At 39.5% G+C, this 25160-nt stretch overlaps 2 protein-coding genes across 5 annotated transcripts in view; one reads left to right on the top strand and one right to left on the bottom strand.

The window, feature by feature from the left end:
• Nucleotides 1-25160, bottom strand: part of RNF216 (ring finger protein 216) — a 185589-nt gene that overhangs the window by 119279 nt on the left and 41150 nt on the right. For 3 of the 4 annotated variants that reach the window (XM_024118990.3, XM_028499609.2, XM_024118998.3), the window contains exons 4-8: nucleotides 19613-20470; nucleotides 18576-18652; nucleotides 9980-10082; nucleotides 8186-8350; nucleotides 101-215 (exon numbers count right to left, since the gene is read on the bottom strand). In XM_024118990.3, the coding sequence (XP_023974758.1) occupies nucleotides 101-215; nucleotides 8186-8350; nucleotides 9980-10082; nucleotides 18576-18652; nucleotides 19613-20470 (1318 nt within the window). The remainder of the gene's footprint in view (nucleotides 1-100; nucleotides 216-8185; nucleotides 8351-9979; nucleotides 10083-18575; nucleotides 18653-19612; nucleotides 20471-25160) is intronic. The other variant, XM_024119000.3, reaches the window with a different exon arrangement.
• Nucleotides 22470-23637, top strand: LOC112064367 (meiosis-specific protein MEI4-like). The gene is given in 2 exon segments (XM_024122143.3): nucleotides 22470-22900; nucleotides 22902-23637. Coding segments are annotated over 2 exon segments (1167 nt in total).

The following is a 25160-nucleotide window of genomic DNA, read 5'->3' as shown; positions in this document are numbered from 1 at the left end:
AGTGCACTTCTAAGCAGCCACACCACGACTCCCCTTACGGGCTATGTGGGAGCAGACGGCTCTGCAAACACCATCAGCAACACTCACATTTGGCCATTACCTTGTTCAAATTTGAAATCTATGTAAGAATACTGATTCATTTCTTTTCTCTTTTTTCTTTTTCCACTGGTTTCTGGCGATAGCTCCTGCCATTTTTTAATGGCATCAGAAAAGGCCTAAAAATTGAGAAAGGGAAAGGTTACTGCTGTAAATGGGACAAAAAAAGTACATGAAACATCGGCAATCCCCAAATCTTGTTGTGACTCACAGCTATCATCCCTACATGGCTTACCAGAAAAGGCAGCAGCAAAATAAACAGGTAGCATTTCATTATTTTCATTTTCTCTTCCAACAACTGCTATAACAGTAGAACCAAAATGCTTACTGATAAAGGTACACAAGAAAATAGAAACTACTGAAGCTGTCCTTGAATAAGCACAGGTTAAATCACATAACAAATGGCTACAAGTTATATTTTACAGGCAGCATCTTACATGGTGTTTCCCTGGTCAACACTCCCTCCTCCACTTCCCCCACATTCTCGTTGCTTTCACCCACATCCCCACTTTGTACTGAACACTGGAGTGCAAAATTCTCATGCCAGTGATAATCCCTTTTCTTCCATTCCTTTAGCTTCTCCCCCTTTTTAGATCTTTCCAATAGGCATTTAAAGGTGCTCAAGTCTCTGCCATCTTAAAAAAAAAAAGAAAACCTTTCATTCCCTGACCTCCTTCCTCTTCCAGCTACCAGCCCTTTTCTTCTTCCTCTTCTCTGTAGCCAAACTTATCAAAGGAGCCATCTGTACATCATTCCATCACCTCGCCTCCCACGAGCTGCCAACTCCCTCTAATCTGGCCTCTACCCCACCTTTCCACTTGCTAATCTTCCTAACACGGGGCTAACTCCTCATCTCACTGCATCTCTCAGCAGCACCAACAATGCTGCCTGCTCCACTCTCCTGACTTCCTCCTTCCTCGCTGCCTGCTGCTCTACCTAGTTTTTCCATGTTGGGAGTCCTCAAGGCAGCCTCGGCTCTCTTTTCACCCAACTGTCTCTCTAGGTACACCTCATCCAGGCTGGTAAGGTCACCTTCCATATGCTGACGACACTCAAAATCCCTTCTCCAGTTTGTATTTCCCACCTTTTTTGTCCATTCAGCCAACCAATGAATTGCTTTTACCTGGATGTCTCACAGGCCTCACCCAGCATGCTGGCAGTTCAGCGTTTCCCAGACAGAATTCATGATTTCTAAGGATCACCCTTGCATCTTAATCTACCTCCTACCTCCCTTCCTTTTCAAAGCTCCGAAGTTTGGGAATCAGAAGGGAATTACCATTCGTTGTGCGTGCCTCCTATAAGCTAAGCACAACATGTGGCCCTTTCAAGTCCTTACTTATTTAATTCTCACAACAATCCTCTCAGGGAGATATTATTTATTTTATAGTAGAGGGAAGCAAGGCTTAGAGAAAGGAACTTGCTCCCAGCCAAACCTTAATTAAAGCTAGTATAGGAAGTCAGGCCAGTCTCGGAACTAAAGCTCCTCTCTTTGACGTCACCTTGCCCTCAGATTTCAGTGAAACCCCATCAAGAGCTGGCCAACAGCAAGATTCATCTTGCTACCTCTCTGTATCCCGGATCAATGTCCTCCACAGCTGCAGTGCCTCCTCCCTTGCTTTCTGTTTCTTCTTTCTGTCCCACTACCCAAGGTGTTCCCCACAAATCCTTAGGCACCAATCTTAAAGTCACATGTTTGTACTCAGCTACAAAACTACTAATCTATACCAAGTTTTATCTACAGGTAAAACCCCACCCTTGAACCAGGGCTATGTGCAAAAACCCAGGAAAGGAGGCAGGATAAGTTATTATGATTTGCATTTTAAAAATGAGGTAATTAAACAGTAGATGTCATTTATCAGCAACTGATTACTGGAATGTGAACTCAGAGCTCATAACTGGTAGGTAGTCTACTGGGTTTTCAACCACACTACACTGTCATAAAACACAGAGGCTTCTGGGACTTCCCTGGCGGTCCAGTGGTTAAGACTCCATGCTTCCAATGCTGGGGGCCCGGGTTCAATCCCTGGTCAGGGAACTAGATCCCGCATGCCGCAACTAAAGGATCACACATGCCGCAGCTAAGACCCGGTGCAGCCAAATAAATAAATATTAAAGAAACAAACAAAAAACATAGAGGCTCCTGACTGGAAGAACTGAGGTCACTACCTTGGTCCCATTTAAATACTGTTTCTAGTTAGCAGGAAAAAAAAAATCCATATATATGAACACAAACTCATACTTGTCAGGAAACTGTACCTTAAAACAAAATGTTGCCTAAAAATTAAAGGCACCTCCAAAACCTTACCTTAATAGTTATATTAACATTCATTACTTCTCTTTTTTTGTTTTTTTCTGGTCGTGCCTCTCAGCTTGCGGGATCTCAGTTCCCCGACCAGGGACTGAACATGGGCCACGGCAGTGAAAGCACTGAGTCTTAGCCACTAGACCACCAGGTAACTCCCTACTTATCCTACTGACTAAAGGTCCAGTAGACAAATAAAATTAGAGAATCAGAATTTCTTCCTTTCGAGACCTGCTAGTTATAATTCACACCTACACAACCAAAAGGCATCACAGTTACTTTTCTTACCTTTTAGCCTTTCACATATTATTCCTCTAGTGAAAGCATCTTTAAGACCTTGTTCAAATGACATCTTCATTTCTTTCCTAGTGCCCCCATGCACCTTTATTCACTCTATTTTATAATACTCATCACATTGCTTTAGCCTTTTTTTAAACTTTAATCTCCTCAAACAGACGGAAAATTCTTTGGAAAGAAGCTAATTTGTATTCTACGCATGTCAGTGTCCTCAGGGTCTAGTCAGTAACTACCACGAAGTAAGTACCCCAAAAACTTACCAGGAAGAACACAGAACAGATAATGAAGAACAAATTTTAAAAATTTTCCTTTTGTTGTTTCTGGCACTTTTCCCTCAAGCCTGCTCACACTCACAAATCAAATACCCACTCAGAGTATTCGTTTTGAGAATCAAGGATACAGTCTGGTAAGATTTTTGGGCCATCTCTGACAACAGCCAAACTTCTTTTAAGGGATGACCTAAAAACACGACAATGGTCATGTGATGATGCAAAAGCTGAGAAGTAGACAGAGACTCCTCTGTGGAGCCTGGTGGAAAGGTCAGGTCCAGAGACAGGGATATGTTACCTGCATGGAGACAGAGATGACCATTCAAGTACACAGAGGCAGAAATCTAGGAAGCCTGGGTAGTCAATACCCTGAGAACAGAAGTCAAGGGGTGGGTTAAAAAAGACGGCCCTGTCCACTAGCATTAAGCTCCATGAAGGAAGGGAACCTGTATATTCACTGTGACATTCCCAATGTGTGACCTATGGTAGGCATTCAACAAACTGCCTGAAAGAAAGAGGCAGTCACATCTGGGGCAGAATTATTGAGAAGAATTAGGAGGGGAAATAATTTTCAATCCAGTGGAACCATCAGTCAAGCATGAGTGTGTAAAGGAAGACACAGAAAGTTGTCAGGATCTAGAATACAGAAAATTAATCATTGTCAAAAGGCAAAGGGAATTCCCAAGATAACAGCTATGCAGCAGGCGTGAAGAACAATCCAAACAGACTGGAGTCTACCAGCAGATGAATGGATAAAGAAGGTGTGGAATATATATACAAGGGAATACTACTCAGCCATAAAAAAGAATGAAATGTTGCCATACGCAACAACATGTACGGGCTTAGAGGGCATTATGCTAAGTGAGGTAAGTCAGACAGAGAAAGACAAATACTGCATGATATCACTTACATGTAGAATCTAAAAAATACAACAAACTACTGAATATAACAAAAAAGAAACAGACTCACATATACAGAGAACTAGTGGTTACCAGTGGGGAGAGGGAAGGGGAGAAGGGAAATATAGGGATGGGGAATTAAGAGGTACAAACTATTAGGTATAAAATAAACTAAAAAGGATATATTGTACAACACAGGGAATATAGCCAGTATTTTATAGTAACTATAAATGGAGTATAACCTTTAAAAATTGTGAATCACTATACTGTACACCTGTAACTTATGTAATATTGTACAGCAAGTACACTTTAATTGAAAAAAGAAAAAAAAAGAACAGACTGGAAGAGGAAGGAGGAGGGCTCTGGGTAAAAAAAAAAAAAAAAAAAAGAAATGAGAATTGACAGGTTTGACAATAAGCAAAACTAGAATAAGAACAACTTTCAAGTTGTTGGGCGTGGAAAGATTTACCCAGAGTCAAAAAACAAAACAACAAAAAAAGCAAATGAAAAAACCAAGGCAATTGATTTTTAACTCTATGAAAAATACAAAATTCAAAAAAGGAAACATTATCATAGTACATTACTTGCCCTAGCAGTGAACATTTCCATAGTCATAATATTGACAATTCTAAAAACAGATTTAAAAAAAGCTGTATGCATCTAAAAGATGAGTGTGTGTTAGATCTAGAACCTCCATCTACCATAAACAGTAAACTATAACAAATGAATCAAGCATAATAATATGTTCATAAATGTGGAAGTAAATACCAGAAAAAAAAAACATATAAAAGAGTTGCGAGTTGCCTCTAGACAGGACAGGAAGAGGATGAAGAAGGGGGCTTCAGCCTGCCATTTACAAAATTATAAATGAGCATTTTGCCACTACTGTATTTTATTTATTTAAAAAAATTTTTTGGCCACGCTGCACAGCATGCAGGATCTTAGTTCCCTGACCAGGGACTGAACCCGCACCCACTACAGTGGAAGTGCAGAGAGTTTTAATCACTGGACAGCCAGGGAAGTCCCTGATTTTTTTAAACTATGGAAATTAATTAGTTTGATAAAAATAAACATTCATTTTAAGAAGTAGTTCCTGTTGTGAATTTTAAGGATGACCAGTTCTCTCCAGTTGAGAAGTTATTCATTGAAAACAGTGCTGATAGCATTTCTGTCCCTACAGAACTTTACAACCAGAAGAAACATTACTGCAGCTGCACTGGGGTCTCCAACAAGCTTACCCACAGGATACACCCATAAAAAGAGTGGAGCTAAAATATCCACAAGTGCACACACATGCAGGTAGTCTTCCTGCACTCTGGGCCTCCATACCACAGGCTTGGAACAAACCAGAGTGGGCCCTGCTGGTCACAGGCCTCTCTAGCATGAATTCAGCACTGCAAACCTAAGGAGGCCGAACCACACAAGGCTCTTGTGCTCTTGTACTACACTAAGGACCAACTCTAAAGATAGCACTGAGTAACTGTTAAGTAAAAAGGTTTGAAAATTATTCTGTAGCACACAGAGAGAAGTGTGAAGGGATGGGAACTTGTTATTGAAACTCGATATATGTGAGGCACTGTGTTATAGGCCTGCTATATATTATCTCATCTAATTCTCACGTTACCCATCTAAGACATCCACTATTCACTAACAGAAAACTGAAGCTCTGCAAGTTTAAGACACTTGCTTAAAGTCACACACCAACAAGTGGCAGAAGTAGAATTAATATTCAAGAGAGAGAAAAAAAAATCAAACCTAAGTTTGATCAAGATTCTAGATGTAACCATCAATTTATACAAAATTGAGGGGACAGAGGAATCATTTAATTACAATGCAGGGGTGCAGTCATCAAAATCTAGACTGTGAAAACCTGTAAGATAAAACAACCCAATTTTCCCCAACAAATAGGCAGTAAGGAAAAATAAAGGGGGAAGAAAGAGAGAGAGCTTACAGATTTTTAAAAAGATTTAAGAACTTATCAATCAACTGCAATAAACAGATTTTACTTGGAACTCTATGACCAAACAAGCTAAAGATTTTTGACATATTCAGAGAAATCTGAATGCTGACTGGGTATCTGATGATGTTAATTTTTAAGCTGCGATAATGGTATTTTGATTACGTTTTATTTTTTTTTAATTTTTATTTTTTTTTGCGGTAGGCGGGCCTCTCACTGTTGTGGCTTCTCCCGTTGCGGAGCACAGGCTCTGGACGCGCAGGCTCAGCGGCCATGGCTCATGGGCCCAGCCGCTCCGCGGCATGTGGGATCTTCCCGGACCAGGGGAAGAACCCGCGTCCCCTACATCGGCAGGCGGACTCTCAACCACTGAGCCACCAGGGAAGCCCTTGATTGTGTTTTAAAAATTATTTTGTCTTTGAATTTATCTTTTAAAGATAAATACTGAAATACCTATGGATGAAAAAAATGAAATGAAGCTTGGAATTTACTTCACAACAGTCTGGGAGGGAGAAGTGTGTAGGGGTGGAAATGCAATACAACAAGACTGGGCAGGAGCTGATAATTGCTGAAGCTGAGTGACAGTAAGCAGGGGCTTGTTACAATACCATCTTTACTTCTATGTGTGTTTGATGTTTATAGTAAAAAGCGAAAAAAAGAGAAATCCATGGAGAACTGACTCTGTCTTCAGTCAGCATACCTTCCCAAAGCTATCACCATGTTTGGGGAGTGGCGCAGGGAAGACATGCCATTGCTGAAACTAGGAAGCATCTCCGGGTGTGTTTTCTACATCCCTGTCCGCGTGAGTGTAACTCCCTACAAGGCAGAAGTCTTGTGCACCATGTCCATACAGCAGGGAGACTTTCTGTTTGAGCACATCAGATTTTAGCTTCTGTCAAACATTATTTCTCCTTAAACACCCTACATTCATTCAAATAGTCCAACCCACCTCTTTTCAAAATCTTGCAAATTTAAAAATTACCCACCAAAACAAGCAGACACCATAAAAATATAAAGAGCCAGAAAAACGAGGAAAAGAATAAGGAAGGTATGAACAAGAAGTGAGCCACAAAGCCCTACAACCTCCCACCCATATAACTAGTAGGCCTTCAGTGGGGAGAAGCATGTGTGAGCAGTTATTCTTACTGATCTCAGGATGGCGGCAGGGACGTTACCATTGAGGACCAGCCCACACCCAGACCACAGGGGCTGTCTCCTGCTGCTGCCCTCTTACTTCTCATCTAGGCTCCCTGGGAGCTCGGAAAAGGTGTGAGGCACCACAGCGTCAGTAAAGACGCCAGGCAGGGCCTAAAGATGAAAGAGCCTCTTCTTTCTCAAGGTCATTATTTTGCGGGGGGGAAGCTCATTCATTTTTCAATGACAGTACAGACATTCCCTCTTTAGCATGGGGAATGAGACTCAGAAACAGAAGGCACTATCTCTGTGTTCCTTTCGGAGTAATTTTACCTAAAATGAACCTACAATTAGGAGTTTGTTGACAGCTGCCTAGATGTTATCAATCTAAAGGTGGAAGGGGCCTACATTCAGCAAATTCACCGATGCTCACCTTCTTTCAGGTTAAGACCCAGTGGGTGTTTTAACCGTTAAAGTAACTCCACATTTGCTTGTCTTCTGGAAAGAAAAGCACGCTGTCTGCTGAGAATCACCAGAACTTCAGCAGGAGAAATGGATTTAAAGGCAGGAGAAAGAAGAGGCACTGGTCAAGGACCTGTTGGTGCTCACTCTTCCATCCTGGCTGACCGCCATGAAACGGGGAATGTACAGTGGACTTCACTAAATGAAGCATGTCTGCTACCCACTAGTGACCAGCACCCTTCCAAGCCCTGGAACAGAGGCCCTTACATGGAACCTTATTTAGGGCCCAGAAGAAAACAACAAAACCTCGAGAGCTTTCAGTAGCTGCCTACTCTCTTCTGAGGCAAACCACCACTCCCTGGGCAGAGCTGGGTTCCTGGGCCCTTTACAGACTCTACATGTAACTGCTAACTGAGCCATCTGGGGGAGGACTGTGGTGGCCAGCTCCAAGTCAGAAAGCAAATGAGGGAGGAGTAGCACTGAAATGCATCTTTTACACTCTAGTCATCCACATTCCATGGGAAAATTCATTACCCTCCATGTCTTTATGGTCAAACCGGAACTTCCCTGCTTCTAATATGTTATTTCTTTTCATTCAGTTCTTCCTGATCAGCAAATACCTTTGTCTATTTATCTTCACCCTGACAAACTCCTTAGCTCTTTACCATCATAAACCATCCCAATTTCCACAAGCTGAACTCTTCATTCTATTATCACGGGAAGGAGCAGTCAAGAGGTGTGACCCCACCAGGAAGACCAAGTAGAGCACCTTTCGGGTGATTGCATAGTGTCCTTTGAGCTCATGCAGGGCCCACTTGATGTCCTGACTGCTGAGCATTTTGAAGTCGGCCATCAGGAGGTCAGCAGCTTGGATGAAGCAGCGCTGGTCAAGAGGAGCCAATTTAGAATAGTCAAAAAAGTCTATTTTAGGCAACTGAAACGAGAGAGAGGCACAACATTAGAGGCCAGACGGTGCATTTCCTATGAGGGGGAAATCATTTGAAGAATTATTTACTACAGAATAGAATAATCTGACTTGTACTCATAATTACTCTAAAGGAGGATACCAACCCTGAACAGAGATGAAGAAATGATAGTTCAGAGAGGTTAAACAGTCTGTCTGGAGTCTGAAGACTAGTTTTACTAGTTGGAACTATGAAAAAGTATAGTTGGGGATTTGAACCCAATTTTTTAGCCATTTTCTTTTCACAAAATGTTTAGAAAAATGAATTTTTTTCCACCTACAAAATACAGGCATACTTCAGGGAAACTGCGGGTTTGGCTCCAGACCACTGGAATAAAGTTAGTATCACAATAAAACGAGTCACACAAATTTTTTGGTTTCCCGATGCAAAGAAAAGTTAAAGTTATGTTTACACCGTACTGTAGTCTAGTGAGTGTGCAACAGCATATGTACAAAAAAAAGGTACATGCTGCAATTAATAATTTATTGCTAAAAAATGTTAACCATCATCTGAGCTTTCAGCAAGTCAATCTTTTTGCAACAGTAACATCAAAGGTCACTGATCACAGATCACCATGACAAATATAATAATAAAGTCAGAAATATTGTGAGAATTACCAAAATGTGACATAGAGACACAAGGTGAACAAATGCTGTTGGAAAAATGGCACCGACAGATTTGCTCAAGGCAGGATTGCCACAAACCTTTAATTTGTAAAAAAAATTGTAACATCTGAAAAGCACAATAAAGTAAAGATCAATAAAATGAGTAATACGCATACATAAAAGAAAGAGTCAAAAAGAATTTGTGGTAAGTAGAAGGATGGTACAACAGATCCCAGTGAAGCAGTTCTGAACTATACTTTCCTTCAACCACTTAACACACTAAATGCTAGTCTGGATCACAAATGAAGACAATGATTAAGATTTCTAAAAACCAAACTGTTTATATCTTGATACAGGATTTGGTTACACAGGTGTATGTACTGTATATAAATCTTACACAAAAAGAAAAACTGTAAACAGACATTAAACTCTAGGCAATAATCTGCATGCTAAAGTATTTAAGGGGCAGTGTATTGATGCTTTTGCAATTTACTTTGAAGTGCATTATAATGAAATAAAATATGAGAGGAATGTGCTGATGGATACGGGGATGGCCGTGTGACAAAATGGACACAGTAAAATGTTAACTTTTAATAGTCCTGCTGGTGGGTATATAGGTAATCAATGGAAAAGCCTTCTGACTTTACTGTATGTTTGAAAATTTCATAATAAAATGTTAAAAAAAAACCCTAAAATGATACAAATAATTCGGTCCAATTCTTGTTTATCTTAGGAACTTCCTTTGTAGGATTAAAGATATGGAGGATTCGTTTAATTCTTTGTGGGGAAGGGAAGAAAGAGTTACAATGAAAGAAGTCAAATACAGAATTCAAAGTGACGTGGAGAAATCCCACTAAAATATATATTCTGAAATCCTCCTTTCCTGGATAGTCTTAAAAAAATGTGTCTTGACAAAGCAGTTTATTCCCTTAAAAATGATGAAAAGAGCAGAGCATTTCCAAGTAGACACTGCAAAACAAGAGCACAACTTGCCTTTATCTCATCTTGGCTGGCAAGCAGGCTGCTACTGGGATTGATAAGGACTCTATCTTCTCTCTTTGGATAATCTGGATTTTCCAGAAGAAAATTACAAAGTCTGCAAAAATAAATGATGTTACTTTCATACTGCTTCCAAATCCCACACCTGCCCATTGATTCAAATGTAATATGTGAAAATAAAGTTTCTAGACACACATAATTGACCTATCGGGGAATTAAAATGTTTGCAGATCAGAAAAACAAAACAAATAAACAGACAAAAGACAGTTACACTGAATCTCTATTTTTACTTGCTAATTTAAAAAGTAATATACATACTGATAAATATAAACTCTGAAGTTTTTCTATTAGTTGGGTATCAATATAATGAAGTCACTGAAATTCTTACTGGTTGAACTGTATGGGGAAAAGTTTGTATTTACATTCACAATTAAAAATAGTTTTCTAAGAGTTAATAAATGGAACATAAAAGACCTTCTACTAATTCAATACTTCTTTTAACCCTACGGTAATAAATCCCCATGACAATCTGAGGGATGCTCAGTTTACTGTAAGGCTGAAGGAACAGACCATGTTTGCTTAAGAACAGAATCTCTTCATACCAAACTCACAACCTTGTCTTTTTATCACTACTATGAAATCCTTCAAAAGTAAGGATATAGAGAATAAGATAACATGAGAGATGTATCACCACCCAGATTTACAAATGTTAACTAACAAGGTCCTTCACCCTACAACAACCAAAGAAGGCAACAAACTGTACTCCTGGGATGATTCCACACAGACAAGTACAGCCTGGCGGTATGCAGCACGAGCCACTTCAGTAGCAAGAAAGCTTCCCAGTCACAGGGCACCCGGGGCTGGCCCTCTCCTCTACCTTCCTTCCCTTGCTCCTGCAGATTCTGAAGACGACTCCACTGCCTCAAAGGTGCCCCACCATGATTCTCACTCAACTCCCTTCTCCCCAGGTCTCTCCTGTCCAGTGTCAGGAGCGCAGCCTCTAATTAAGACAGGTCTAGCAGGAAGACGACAGAGAAAAAGTGCTCACCTCCAGCTCCTCTTCTCACCAAGGGCCAGTGTGTGGGGACTAAAAACTAGGGAGGCATGCTTCTTTTGCAATCCCCCTCAGGACCCTCAGCACTGGCCGGAATACAAAGCCCGACTGCAAAGCCCCCTCTTCCTCCTACTCCAGGACTGGTCAGCACACCTCAACACCTTTTTCTTCATCATCACTTCCAGGAATCCCATGCTTCTTATCGTTAAGCTCTCCTCTTCCTATCACCACACCCAGTCTCTGGAACACAATGCCAGAGGTCCAGAGAGGGAAAATCCCCTTTCCCATATTACAGTAGTAGCAAGGGGAGACACCCCTAGTCAAGAATTCTGAGCACATCTCCCATTAAAAGCATTGTCACTGATGGTGACTCTTTGTTCCAGTACAAACTGATGAGCACCACAGGTTATACAGATCTCTGAAGGCTAACCTGAGAATTAGTCACTGTTAAGAACCCAGTATTTGTGGAGAAAGGCATGGAGTTCCAAACAACCCCTTTAACATGCACAACTGGACGTACTACAAACCAGATGTGGAATAGCTCCTCCATTCCAATCTTACCCGTTTGTAACGTTCTGGTAAGTGTGGCTACCACAGGCCAACAAACTGCCCCAAAACCAGGAATTTGGGGAAAGATAAAAAGGTCAAATATAAAGAATTTTCTTTAATAGAATAGCCATGCATGAGTGAAGCCAGAGGTCTCCTAAGTGGGATGCATGTTAGATGATCTGCTAGGGTGTTGGAAGAAAGTAGTAAAACTTCTGTTTCTAGTTTTTAAAAATCTCATCCTTTAAAATGTTCTATTTTTATGCACTTTCTAAAGTACATGCTATAGAATAGTAGGTATAATTTCTGAATCACCCCCCCCCACCGCATTTTAGAGGTTCTTCTCTTAGCAATTCATTTTATATTTTCAACACTATTAAAAACTTCACATATCGAAATGCTTGTCAGAACTCAAATCTGCCCACCTACTGATATCATTTCATGCTTGATCTGACCTGACAAGCTAAAGGGTTTCGAGAAAGCACTCCCACTAAATAAGCCAGGCTAATATTCCAAGCGTTTATTCTTTAAAAGTTTTTGCTGCCTCGATCCAATTTAAGTTGCATCACATGTGAGTGAAAAGTCTTAGTTAAAGCATCAAAGAGCAGGTTACCATCACAGCAGGTTCTCTGGTGAACAGACCCCTCCTGCTAAAATGACCAGCTGGTTACATCTAAAGATGACTTAAAGACTGCACACAAAGTGACTGACAGTCAGCCCCACAAAATACCAGCTTGCTCAACTCTGCTTTGGGCCTCCTTTCGGCCCTACATTAACAACATTCAACTTAGTTTTGAGAATTAACAACTTAGTCTCAACAGCCCAAGGACGAAAGGAAAGCAGCGTCAGGAAAATCATACTGTAAGTTTCAAAAGATTCAATACAATTATTGAACATTCCCTTTCCTTTGGAATTCACAAGAATTTATGTTTAAGGATGAATATTTGCTTTTCAGTGATGCGAAAGGCACAGAGTCAGTAAGCCCCTAGAAAAAAGGACATGTATGAGACTCAGGAGGTAGGAGAACAGAATTGTCACAGTATCTGTCAATTTGATCACACTTTACTGATATTACATTGAAGAATAATTTTGCAGATATTTAAAAAATAATATATTCATCCGTAGAATGAGAGGGAAACATTATAGTATACTAAATTTCTAAAGGATTACTTTAATATTTACTATAAGTTATTCAAAATACTACTTGGTATTTCCTATTCAAATCAGTATTCTGTAACTAAATGTGCTAGGTATATACTTTATCATTTATAGTTTCTAAAATGAACAAACATGCTTCATAATCAGGAAAATATTAACAAAAAAAGGAGTTCAATGAGACAAGAGAAGGAGTAAACAATTCACATAGGAGGGAAATACAACTGGTAAACAAATATATGAAAAATGGTACATAGCTAATTATCAAAGAAATGCAACTAAAATATTAATTACTTTATGCCTAGTTAAAATAAGACTACTCAATATTGTTGAGGAATGATTAAACCAATTCATATACATCTCTAACAGCAACATAAACTGGCACAACTCCACAGGAAAGCTATTTGTTAGTTTGTTTGTTTTTGCTGCGCTACTTGGCTTGTGGGATCTTAGTTCCCCAACCAGGGATTGAACCCAGGCCCTCCGAAGTGAAAGCGCAGAGGCCTAACCACTGGACTGCCAGGGAATTCCCTGGAAAGCTATTTGGAAATATGTTTCAAGGATCATGAATCTGTTTATAATTCCTGATCCCAAATCTTAACTTTTAGGGTTTCAGCATACAGTGTATAACAAAAAAAGGAAAAGTACTACATGGAATAATGCAGAATAATGTTTATCAGAACACTACTGAAACTATGAACAGGAAAAATATTTAACAAAGAGGAAAATTCAATAGAATAATTTTTATTAAAGGTAATCACTAATAACACCATAAAAAATGGAAAATATTTTACTTAACATTATTTCATGAAAAAGATATCCAAAATTGTATTTACCCTCCAAAAAAAATTATGTTTTCATTCTAAGAACTAAAAAGGTACGTTAAAAAAAAATCAGTTTGGACTTCCCTGGTGGCGCAGTGGTTAAGAATCCACCTGCCAATGCAGGGGACACGAGTTTGAGACCTGGTCTGGGAGGATCCCACATGCCGCAGAGCAACTAAGCCCGTGCGCCACAACTACTGAGCCTGCGCTCTAGAGCCCTTGGGCCACAACTACTGAGCCTGTGTGCCACAACTACTGAAGCCCGTGCACCTAGAGCCCGTGCTCCACAACAAGAGAAGCCACTGCAATGAGAAGCCCGCACACTGCAAGGAAGAGCAGCCCCCACTCACCACAACTAGGGAAAGCCTGCGCGCAGCAACGAAAACCCAACGCAGCCAAAAATCAATCAATCAATCAATCAATCAGTTGTTTTTTAGTTGAGTGGAAGTCTAGGACATATTTTTCATTGTAAAAATGTAGTTATTTCTGCTCAATTTTGCTATGAATTTAAAACTGTTCTAATATTAAAGTTTATTAATTAAAAATAATGCAGTTGTCATCATGTTGTTTACATACTCAAGAAGAAAATATTTTAAAAGCTTAGAATAAAACAGCACCTTCACTTCTAGTAATGGCAGACCAATACTCCCAAAGATGAGAAACAAGACCAAAATTTAAAAACAAAATTAAAAAATTTCTACTTGAAGGTATCACTAGCCAACAGGGTGGTAAAGAAGGCCAAGTCTGGTTAAAACTAGGGGCTTGGGGGCTTCCCTGGTGGCGCAGTGGTTGAGAGTCCGCCTGCCGATGCAGGGGACACGGGTTCGTGCCCTGGTCTGGGAAGATCCCGCATGCCGCGGAGCAACTAAGCCCGTGCACCACAACTACTGAGCCTGCGCGTCTGGAGACTGTGCTCCGCAACAATAGAGGCCGCGATAGTGAGAGGCCCGCGCACTGCAATGAAGAGGGGCCCCCGCTTGCCACAACTGAAGAAAGCCCTTGCACAGAAACGAAGACCCAACACAGCCATAAATAAATAAATAATTAAAACAAACAAACAAACAAACAAACTAGGGGCTTGGGAGGCATGTACAAGTATACTCATAGCTGCATTATTTGTGATAGCCAAAAAGTGACAACAACCCAAATGTCCATTAAAAGTAGAGGGAGGGCTTCCCTGGTGGCGCAGTGGTTGAGAATCTGCCTGCCAATGCAGGGGATACGGGTTCGTGCCCCGGTCCGGGAGGATCCCACATGCCGTGGAGCGGCTGGGCCCGTGAGCCATGGCTGCTGAGCCTGCGCGTCCGGAGCCTGTGCTCCACAACGGAAGAGACCACAACAGTGGGAGGCCCACGTACCGCAAAAAAAAAAAAAAAGTAGAGGGAAATATTTAATTACAGCATTTTCATACAAGTGGAATACTACTTAGCAACGAAAATGCATGAACTATAGTTATACACAGCATGAAAGAATCTCACAAACATAATGTGGAAAGAAGCCAGTCACGAGAGAATACAGACTACATGAAATCTTCATACAGCATTCAAAGATGGCAGCAATGCTCTATTTTTTGAAGATTTCTGGGTGGTGGTTACATGAATGTTTGATCTGTGATAAATTATTAAGCTGTGCATCTTTATTTTGTGCATTTTTCTGTATGAATATTATAGTTCAAAAATAAAAAAAAATTAAGTTATACACAATCCAGAATATGGAGGAAAGGCTTGCGAAGAATGAATGGTGTGTAAAATAAAATGGCTTCCCCTTCCAGGAGTATGGAAGATTAAGTACCAGTTAAGTACCCAGGCAGTCTCCAATTGAAAACTGCTGAATGAAATTTTAAAATAAAACTTTTAAAGTACACCAATATGTTTAAGTTAGTAAGTTTTCAGGAGTCCAAACCTAAGTGAAACTGACACCCCTGAGAAATAAGCTAAACACAGAAGCTAGTTTTCCTGAGGGCATTTGTTGATCCTAATAAACATTTTCACAGGGCTTACAGGATAAGAGACAAAGCTCAGAGACCACATGGAAAAGCATGTCTTAACAATGATGCTGAGTGGATGGATGGGAAAACAAAACTCCCCCTGAGAATTTGTGAAGATTGCCCAGTCCTCATGCAAGACTAAAGTCTTACTACCCAGGTAAGATAAAACTTCCAGACAACAACCTAAAGTAGTATTAGACTGACATTGCCGTGAGGCACATGACAGAAGTTAAAGCAAATCCTCCTTGAAGGAACCATTTCTATCAAGACCTCAAGTAATGCGCTCACAGTCAAAATCTACAAAATAACGCAAGGAAACAGGATACCACGGGGCCAGGAGAAACAACAGAATGAGATTCACAAGAACTTCATGTGTCAGAATGATCACACCCGGAACACAAAGAAGTTATGTTTATTGTGTTTAAAGACCTAAAGTGATTAAAAACACAAACAAAAAATAAAACACTAGAAGAATGGCCTGAAGAATTAAAGAATAAAAATACTAGAAATGAAAAACATATAGAAACTGAAATTAAAAACATAACGGATGGACTTACTAGCAGATTATCCCCACTGAAAAGACAATTGGTGAGCTAGAGATTAGATCTGAAAAATCATCTGGAATGCATCTCAGAAACAAAGAGATGGTGTTAAGAGCCATCATGGACAGGGGCTTAGAAGAAAAGTGTTACAGAAGAGGGGAAAAAGAGAACAGGGCAAAAGAATTATTTAATGAGATAGTGGCTACAAAATTTCCAGATCTGACCAACATCATCAATCTACAGCCCAGTACAGTCTATATTCTAACTGTATTGCCTTAGTGAAATATACATAAGTGCAAAAATAACTACAAAACATTGTTTACTTCACTCAGCAGAGTATTAGTACTAGTAACATCAGTACTATAATGTTAAAATTATTTTATGTCTATTTTAGGATAAAGAAAATAAATACATTAATATTAGAAATTACCTTTTTAGTGGAAGAAAAAAACAACACATAAATGTAAAATTCAGAAAGATTGAGAAAAAAATTTTAAGTTAAATTTGAATGGGAAATTTTGAATATAAATTCATGATTTAAAAAAACTTATTTTCTTGGTTTGTCCCTTGAAAAGGTCCTAGAAATAATGACAGGCTAGTAGGTATGATGAGCAAGTTTAGCCCCAAAATGTTAGTTTATAAATAACAATACTCATTCTAAGAAACCTGGGTTTCTTGGGGGAAATGACAGATTCCAGGTTTTGGGCAGAGAAGTTCAAGGTAAGCCTGGGGTAACCTGGCCTATTAGAAAGCCAGGATGTGCTCAAAGACTAATGGAGTCATGCTAAAAAGACATAGGTGCATCTTAAGAGGCTCCTACTGGTCAAATTTAGGATAATTCAGTTTCAAAGAGAAAAAAATTGTAACTGATTATAAAGCACCACTTATACAAAACCTTTATGTCTACAGAGATTTAAAAAAGAGCACAGGGCTTCCCTGGTGGCGCAGTGGTTAAGAACCCGCCTGCAAATGCAGGGGACACGGGTTTGAGCCCTGGTCCGGGAAGATCCCACATGCTGCGGAGCAACTAAACCCGTGCACCACAACTACTGAGCCTGCTCTCTAGAGCCCGCAAGCCTCAACTACTGAAGCCCGCACACCTAGAGCCCGTGCTCTGCAATAAGAGAAGCCACCGCAATGAGAAGCCCGCGCACCGCAATGAAGAGTAGCCCTTGCTCACATCAGCCAGAGAACGCCCGCGCGCAGCAACAAAGACCCAACTCAGCCAAAAATAAATAAATAAATAAATAAATAAAAAAGAGCGCAAGGAAAAAAAAGGCAAAATCTTCCTTACAGCAGAATGTCAGATAATAATCTAGGTGGTGGATACAGGGTGTTCATTTTATAGTCTTTCAACTTTTTATGTTCAAAAATTACAGGGGGAAGAAAAATCAGTAACATTAAAAAAAAAAGTAAGTGGGGGACTGTTCTAAATTAAAAAGCTAAAAAGCTAAACAAATACATTTGAAACCTTGATTCCATCTTGGTTTAAAAAACTGGTAACAGTGCCTGCCTCTGGACAGAGGGGGAGAGATAAGGCTGCCAATGGCACCAACAGTGCCTTTGTATGAATTAGAAAAAAGTACCTCCTATGGGCTGCTAACCTCAGAAAGAGGGCCCTTCCCTCTTGGTCAAGGCAGCCAGCTCCCACTCGTACCTTTGCTGAGTTCTACGGTACAGAATATAATCTTTGAGGACAGAGGTTTAGTATCCACCTTTAATTAAAATAATCTGTATTAATTAGCCAAAAATTTAATCAAGTTCAATACCTACTGTTCTTTACAAATTTACAACTGTTCCACATCTGCATACTAGAAGGAGGTGAAAGAGTATAAGAGGAAAGAGACTTATTTTTCATTTTGTATTCTTTGGGACACTTTTATTTTTTAAAAAACATATTTATCATCTTTATAATGAAAACTAAAGAAAACACTTCCATACCTTTCTCCAAGTAGGTAGGCAGAGTGGCTACAGAATTACTTTGTTACAAATATAGGGAAGAATATGTTTTTAACATCCTGACCAAAACATGGGTAGTATCAATGCTAAGAATTAACTAAACATCTTAATTCTATAACCATGCATGATTCTATACAAGATCCAGAAAACAGTCTGTATACGACTAAAATTAGAACTCTTCTAATAGGATGATTCAAAAAGACATAATGCTAACTGAAGTAAGCCAGCAACAAAAGGACAAATATTGTGTGATTCCACTTACATGAGGTCTCTAAAGGAGCCAAATTCATAGAGACAGAAAGTAAAACAGTGGTTGGCACGCGCTTGGGAGAGGGAGTGGGGACAGGTTCAGTTCAAGAAGATGAAAAAGTTCTGGAGATGGATGGTGGTGATGGTTGTGCAAAAATGTAAATATACTTAATGCCACCGAACTGTACACTTACAAATGGTTAAAATGTTTTATGTTATGTATATTTTACCACAATAAAAAAAAAGAAAAAAAAAAGCATGGTGGTATACTTACACATTCAAATCATAGTAATTTTTCAAATGAATTACTTCCTCAATATACCCATGTGCTACATCTGGAAATCTTACTTCCTAGAAGGGAATAAAAAACATTATTTATATTTCATTCCCTGGAATGGTTTCAAATTGCAATAAAAACCAGATGGCAAAAAGTACATAAAATGACTAAAGACTAGAAAAGGACTGTAAAGCAGTTTTGTGTCTGGCTTAAACCTTCACACAAGGTGCCCAGATTTATCTGTCTACATAGAATATGGAATTTAGAAAGGTACGTAGAGATCACCCGGTCCCCTGCCCCCATTCTGCATGTCTATTCTATAGTCTTTCAATAATATTGAACATCTCTGCCCAAGCAAAGGAAGTCTAAAGACAAATAAAACACTTTCTAGTGTATACCCTCAAGAAGCACACAATCTAGTAGACCAGATGAAAAAACCTGGGGGAAGAAGGGTTAAAAGACTGTTCCAAGGCAAACAGCAGCCCACAGAGCCCTGCATGACTTTCTAGGTCAGTGCTATCTAACAGAACTTGGTACAAAGATGGAAATGTTCTATTCTGTGCTTTCCAACATAGTAGCTGTTCAGCCCCATGTGGCTATTGAGCACTTAAAATATGACTGCTGCCACCGGAAATGAAATTTAAATTTTATTTAATTGTAAGACATTTAAATTTAAACAGCCAAACGAAGCTACTGTATTGGACAGTGTAGCTCTAGGTAATCTTATAAACCTGCTTTAAGGGTTTGAATTTGGAGTTAACTCAATTCCTTTTTAAAAACTGCAGGGACTGCTCATATGACAGCACGAGGGCAACCATGATCTGCAGCTAGAATCCCAGAGGGCTTGCTGAGGGTTTAAGCATACATTCAGGAATCCTGATTCAATTTTTGAATCTTCAGTTTCTCTCCTTCTAGTCTACAAATCTAGGAAATTCAGAAAATGAAGTCCACACACACAAATAATACTTTTGCAATGAAAGGAAACTCAGTATACTTAGTGTGTATAATTATTTACATATCAAAATAAAACTTACTGTTTCTTTCACTAATAGTGCAATGAGTTCTTGGTCTATGTCAGGAGCTTCCTGCCCCCAAAGGTTTTCCAAATTGGGCTCCTGAGATCCTTGCAGTGGAAAGGCTGGACCTGGCTCTTCATCATCTATTGCTAATTGTTGGTCTTCAAGCTCTCCCAGAGGATGGGCAGGTTGAGGAGAAGAAGGGCCTGGAATCCCATCCTGCTGGGGTTCTGGTCTTGGAAAAGCCGGTCTTGGAAAAGCTGACCCTGAGGGTTCATGCTGATACAACAGTGGGCCCAGTTCTACTTCAGGCTGCCGCTCCTGAGGCACAACCTGGTTTGTTATCTCACGGGGCTGTTGGTTCAGAGACTGGAAGTAAGGATGGTCTAACCAGCAGTCTTCTTCGATGGCCTGGTCATCTAGGATATCAGTTGATTCTCCGAGGTTTGATAAAAGCTCTGTCTCTGAGTCTTCAGATGACTGGTTCTGAGTGTCCAAAGGATCACCTTCTGGAAAAAGAAGGCCACCTTCTTTCAAGATAATGATTTTCTGCTCTGCTCTGTGGTTGACAATGTCATTTGTTGCTTGGTTATGACTTGGTCCAGGCTTGGGTTCTCTTTCTGTTTGTCCACTTGGCTTAATGAATTCAGAAACTCCAGGAGGCCCAAGATCTAGAAATTCACCGTAGTTATCCTCAGAATCATCCTGTGCCCCAGAACCAAACAACGAGCTGTTACACACAGAAAAAAAGCCGTTCTTATCTGATTCAAAGGCTGCTCTAGACTTTTTAGGCCTTTCTTCTCCCAATCTTTTGAGATCTTGCCACTGGGCAGCTGGTTTGATGAGATTGGGTCGTGATGTCTGAGGTTTATTTGTCTAAGAAAAAATGAAATTTTAATAATAATTCAATTTTTTTCCTGTGTCTATACCTCCCTATGTACTTATATTGAGCTTCTGAGGTAGGACAGGAAAGAAACAAAAACAAAAACACCCGCCCCCATAAGACCTATTCTTCACATTTATCTTAACATTGAAATTTGGTCACACTATAGTAACTGTAAGAATCAAAGCAGCCATTCATTGATTGAAGCATGACTTATAGTTTGAATTATAATTTCACCTGAGACCAGTATAACAAAAATAACTGCATAGTAGAGAAAATAATGAAAGAATGACAACACAGTAGAGGAATGAGAAATGTTCAACAGACACACGAAAAGCAGCTAAATCTCATTAGTAATTCAGCAAAATGCAAATTAAAACAAGGTGCCCCCCAACCCAAAACTGGCAAACAAGTTTTAGTTAGATAACTTTTTAGTTAGTATTGGTACAGATGTGGGAAAACTCTCATACTATCATTCACTGCTTGTGAATTTAGGAAAGCAATTTGGTATTACTTATTTTTTAAAAAATGTATATCCTTATGATTTGTCACTATCGTTTTTCAATATCTATTCTATAAACACTTATGTATCCAAAGGAGGCATATTGACTGCCACACTGCTTGCAACATAAAAACACTGGAGACATTCTGAAGTTTGTTCCTAAGTAAATAGTTAAGTAAACTATTATTTATCTGCTCTACAAAATACTCTCCAACTGTCCACCCCTCCAAGAAGTAGCTCTATATGTAATGAAATGGAAACCTCACCAATAAACGTTACTATGTGAAGAAAAGTTACAAAACAATACATATACAGACTGATTCTATTCTTTAAAAAAATCAAAACACACACATAAACATACCATTTCTAAAAGCATACACACACACACACACACACACACACACACACACACACACATGCACACGCGAATACATATGAATTCAAAGAAAAAGATCTGGAAGGATACATGCCAAACTAGTGACAACAGTTTCTCTGGGAAACCTCTGGGGCAGAAGGGGCTAGTGAAGACAGACTTCAGTTTTATCTGTATTGTTTCCATTTCTATAGAGAACACAATCATATGCTATTTATAAATTTAAAAAGTGGAATGCCCAATTTTAAGGTAGCAGAATAAAGATGTCTCTGATCCTTCTCTTCTCTGAAATCACCCCAATCCAGAGAGAATGAGACAAAGAACTGAAAATCTTTGATAAAACCAGCAGACACCTGCGATCCCAAATCACAATATATATGAGAAGGAGCTGATAAATGTAGTGAGAGAAGTCTAACCAGATTTTAGGCAAGGCAGAGAAAGCTTCAGAAAGGCTGAGTTTTCCAAAGTAGGTGGTGTGGCCTGGCGAGCAAAACCAACTCCTTGCTTGGAACAATGGGAACCTCCACTCCATTTGGCAACAAGGATGTTCTGAGGTTAGACTTAATGAAGACACACGTCTCTTGCTGGAGGTAGGCTGTCAGTGAGGCAGGAGGGAGAGAACTTTGAACTGGCCTGCTCTGAAACTGGCAATATCTGCCAGGCAGTAAGAAAGAAAGAAGCATACGTGCATGTAAGCACACCTCCCCCACCCGCCGCCACCCCAATGTCCTCTGTCATAGGAAGAATTCCTGCTAGCCAAGAATAGTGCCTGAGCCTTTCCCCAACATAAATGCCTGCAAAGAGCTAGTCCAGGCAAACTTCAAATGCATTCAACGTTGAGTAGTGATAAAAAACAACCAGTACACCCTCGGACCCGCAGCCCCGGCGCCGACGGGCGAGCGCGCTGCGGGGCCTTGTGGGGCGCGTGGCCAGGCCCTCCCCGCCTGCTGCCGGAGGGCGGAAGCCGGCGCCAGGCAGCGTTCTCACTCCGGCCGGGGAGCTGCCTCCCGGAAATGGCGCAGAGCTCTCGCCCCCGCGCCCCTCCCCCGCCTGCACCGGCTCCCTGGCGGGGGTGCCCTCCCTCCTCTGCGGGAGCCCAGAAGGTACAAAAGCCAGGATGGATGATCAAGCATGGTATTTGAGAACTTCAAAGCTGGCTCTGGCCTTGGCAATTATCCACTCAAAACCAGCAGACAAAAGCAGCAGAGAATACACAGAGCATCTTGCAAGGATGCTGTCTGGGCAGGAATCAAAGTGGAGAGCAAAAGTCAAAGCCTTGGAAGCTGAAGTTCTGCAATTACGTCAAAAACTTCTTCTGAGCAGGATTTGTTCAGGATCATTTGAGAGTGGAGGTCCATCTTCCCAGTTGCAGGCTTAGGAACCTAGAAATTCTGAAAACACTTCGACTCTGCTGGAAGATTCTGGGTGCGGTTTATCAAATGATCAGAAAACTGAACCTTCAGAGATGACCGAGCATTCTGGGGAGAGCTGCATCTCCACCCCCTTCCCACCACTGTCCATTGTGAACAGACCTTGTGCTCCTCTGGAAAAGCCTGTCTTCTCACATGCAGTTCTTGCAACATCTGCTTGGATTGAAGACCTTGACCGAGTCAGAGAGTCTGAAAACAGACTTAAGCCACTTTGAAAACGCCTCTTCCACAGTATCCGATTCTGTTTTTCAGTTGCTGGATGGCTTGATCACTTTTTACCAAGAACCCAAACTTCCTTGTTCAAGCTTTTGGATCGAAGCTGTGGATACTTTAGCTAGACTGATCAGTGATTGTAACTTATCTAATCATATTCTTAAAAAGTGTTCCAAGAAGTTGGAAGAATTTGAGAAGACCCTGCTACAGGTTATTTTAAGGAACAGCCATATCAATCGGGTTCAGGTGCAGCATTATGTCTCTCAGAGTCTGGTAACCCTGGGAAGTTGCAGCTTGTTGAGAAAATCTATAATATCTCTGCTTCTGTCAGAAGTAAACAGCTTCGCTGATGATCTGAGTGCCATCAATCAGGTGCAAGCCAGTTACAATGTGACACGTTATGAAAATATTTTCTCTGTGTTCTGGGTTCTGGAACAACTACTTCAGAAGGAAACCGAAGAAGGCAACGCTTCAAGAATAGAGCATGAGGACCAAGAAATCAAGAAATTTCTTCAGAAGCATGATGAAACTATTTTGCAACTCTCTGATGCATTTCCTTTATTTACTTTTTATTTATGGAGACTGGGCACTCTCTTGAACTCAGTAGAGATAGGAACTGTTGAAAATAACTCACATCCTTAGCAATTCACCAAATAGCAGAAGCATACTAAAGGTGAATATATGAAGCTCTTGTGCTTAACAGATTTTCAAGAATATTTTTAAATGAGCATTTTAAATGCATCTCTAAATATAATCATTAATTCAATTTAATAGTCTTAAATTGTGTATAAAAGATTATGAGTCATATTTCTATACTAAAGTCAGCCAGTTTCAGTTGAGAATGCCCTCCTTATTCTTATGGAACGATATCTTACAATATGTTACTCAATACAGTCTAGCTCTGTTATTCAATTAATGGACCATTAATTGCCTTTTATTAAAAAATTACATTTTAAAAGATTTTCATGTAATAGATGTTAAAAGGTAACAGAAGAGATCTTATGTTTTGTTACTTTATCAACGGAGCATTTAAAATAAGTGGTTATGAGATTTTTTTTAACTTTTCTTTCTTAAATAGTTTCACTTATATAATTTTCTGTTGTCTTAGAGGGGACTCATGTAGAAGGAGAAAAGTTTTTAACATTTGTAAACCTAATGGCCTTTAATTTCATATAATCAACATATCTGTCAAGTCCTTTTGAAAACACTAATTAGTTAAAAATGTTGTTTGTTTTTCAACAAATTGTTTGTTTTGATTCTGTTGATTATATAAAATATTCCTGTTGTTAAAAAGTAGTTATTATGTGTAATTAAGTCTAACATCTGTCTAGAAATATACTTTATATTTATTAAAAGTATATTTATACTTAAAAAAACAAACAAAAAAACAACCAGTACAGAAACTATATTAAGATATCTAACTATTGAAAAAAGAAGTGGTAGATGAGCAACACATATGATAAAATCAGTACTACACAGTGAATGAAATGAGAAAAGAGAAGCAGGAACACAAAGAAGTAATGAAATAATTAGCTATTTAATATAGATGTTCTAAATCATGGTTTTGTAGAAATAAGGTAACCATCAAAAGTTGGGAGGGGAAATGGAGAAGCTGAGGGTCAAAAGATACACTTAAAGCTAATAAATCAACATATAAGGACATATGTAAGAACAGCAGTTGAAAGAATAAATGCAAGTACTAGAAGAACTAAAAACAAACAAAAAAACCTAAGGATAAAAACCTTTCAAATTATCAGCAAGGACACATGCCCCCAAAATAAATAAAATAAAACCTCAAAAATGCAGGGAATATAGTGAAAGATCATTTTTAAAAGCAATAAAAATATAAAGCATATTAAACACTATGAGAGAACTAAAAACAAAGTATAATGGTCACATTAATAAATATAAATTAGATTAATTCACCTATTTAATTTAAAAGTCTCTTTAAATAGAACCACTAGGCAAAACCCAACTATATAACCAACTACAGGCATACCTCAGAGATACTGCAGGTTTGGTTCCAGACCACTGCAATAAAGCGAGTATCCCAATAAAGTAAGTCTCATGAATTTTTTGGTCTCCCAGTGCATAGAAAAGTTATGTTTACACTATACCATAGTCTATTAAGCGTGCAATGGCATTATGGTTAAAAAAACAACGTA

The sequence above is a fragment of the Physeter macrocephalus genome, chromosome 14, assembly GCF_002837175.3.
Source record: "Physeter macrocephalus isolate SW-GA chromosome 14, ASM283717v5, whole genome shotgun sequence".
Lineage (NCBI taxonomy): Eukaryota > Metazoa > Chordata > Mammalia > Artiodactyla > Physeteridae > Physeter > Physeter macrocephalus.
This window is presented reverse-complemented; position numbering and strand designations above follow the sequence as displayed.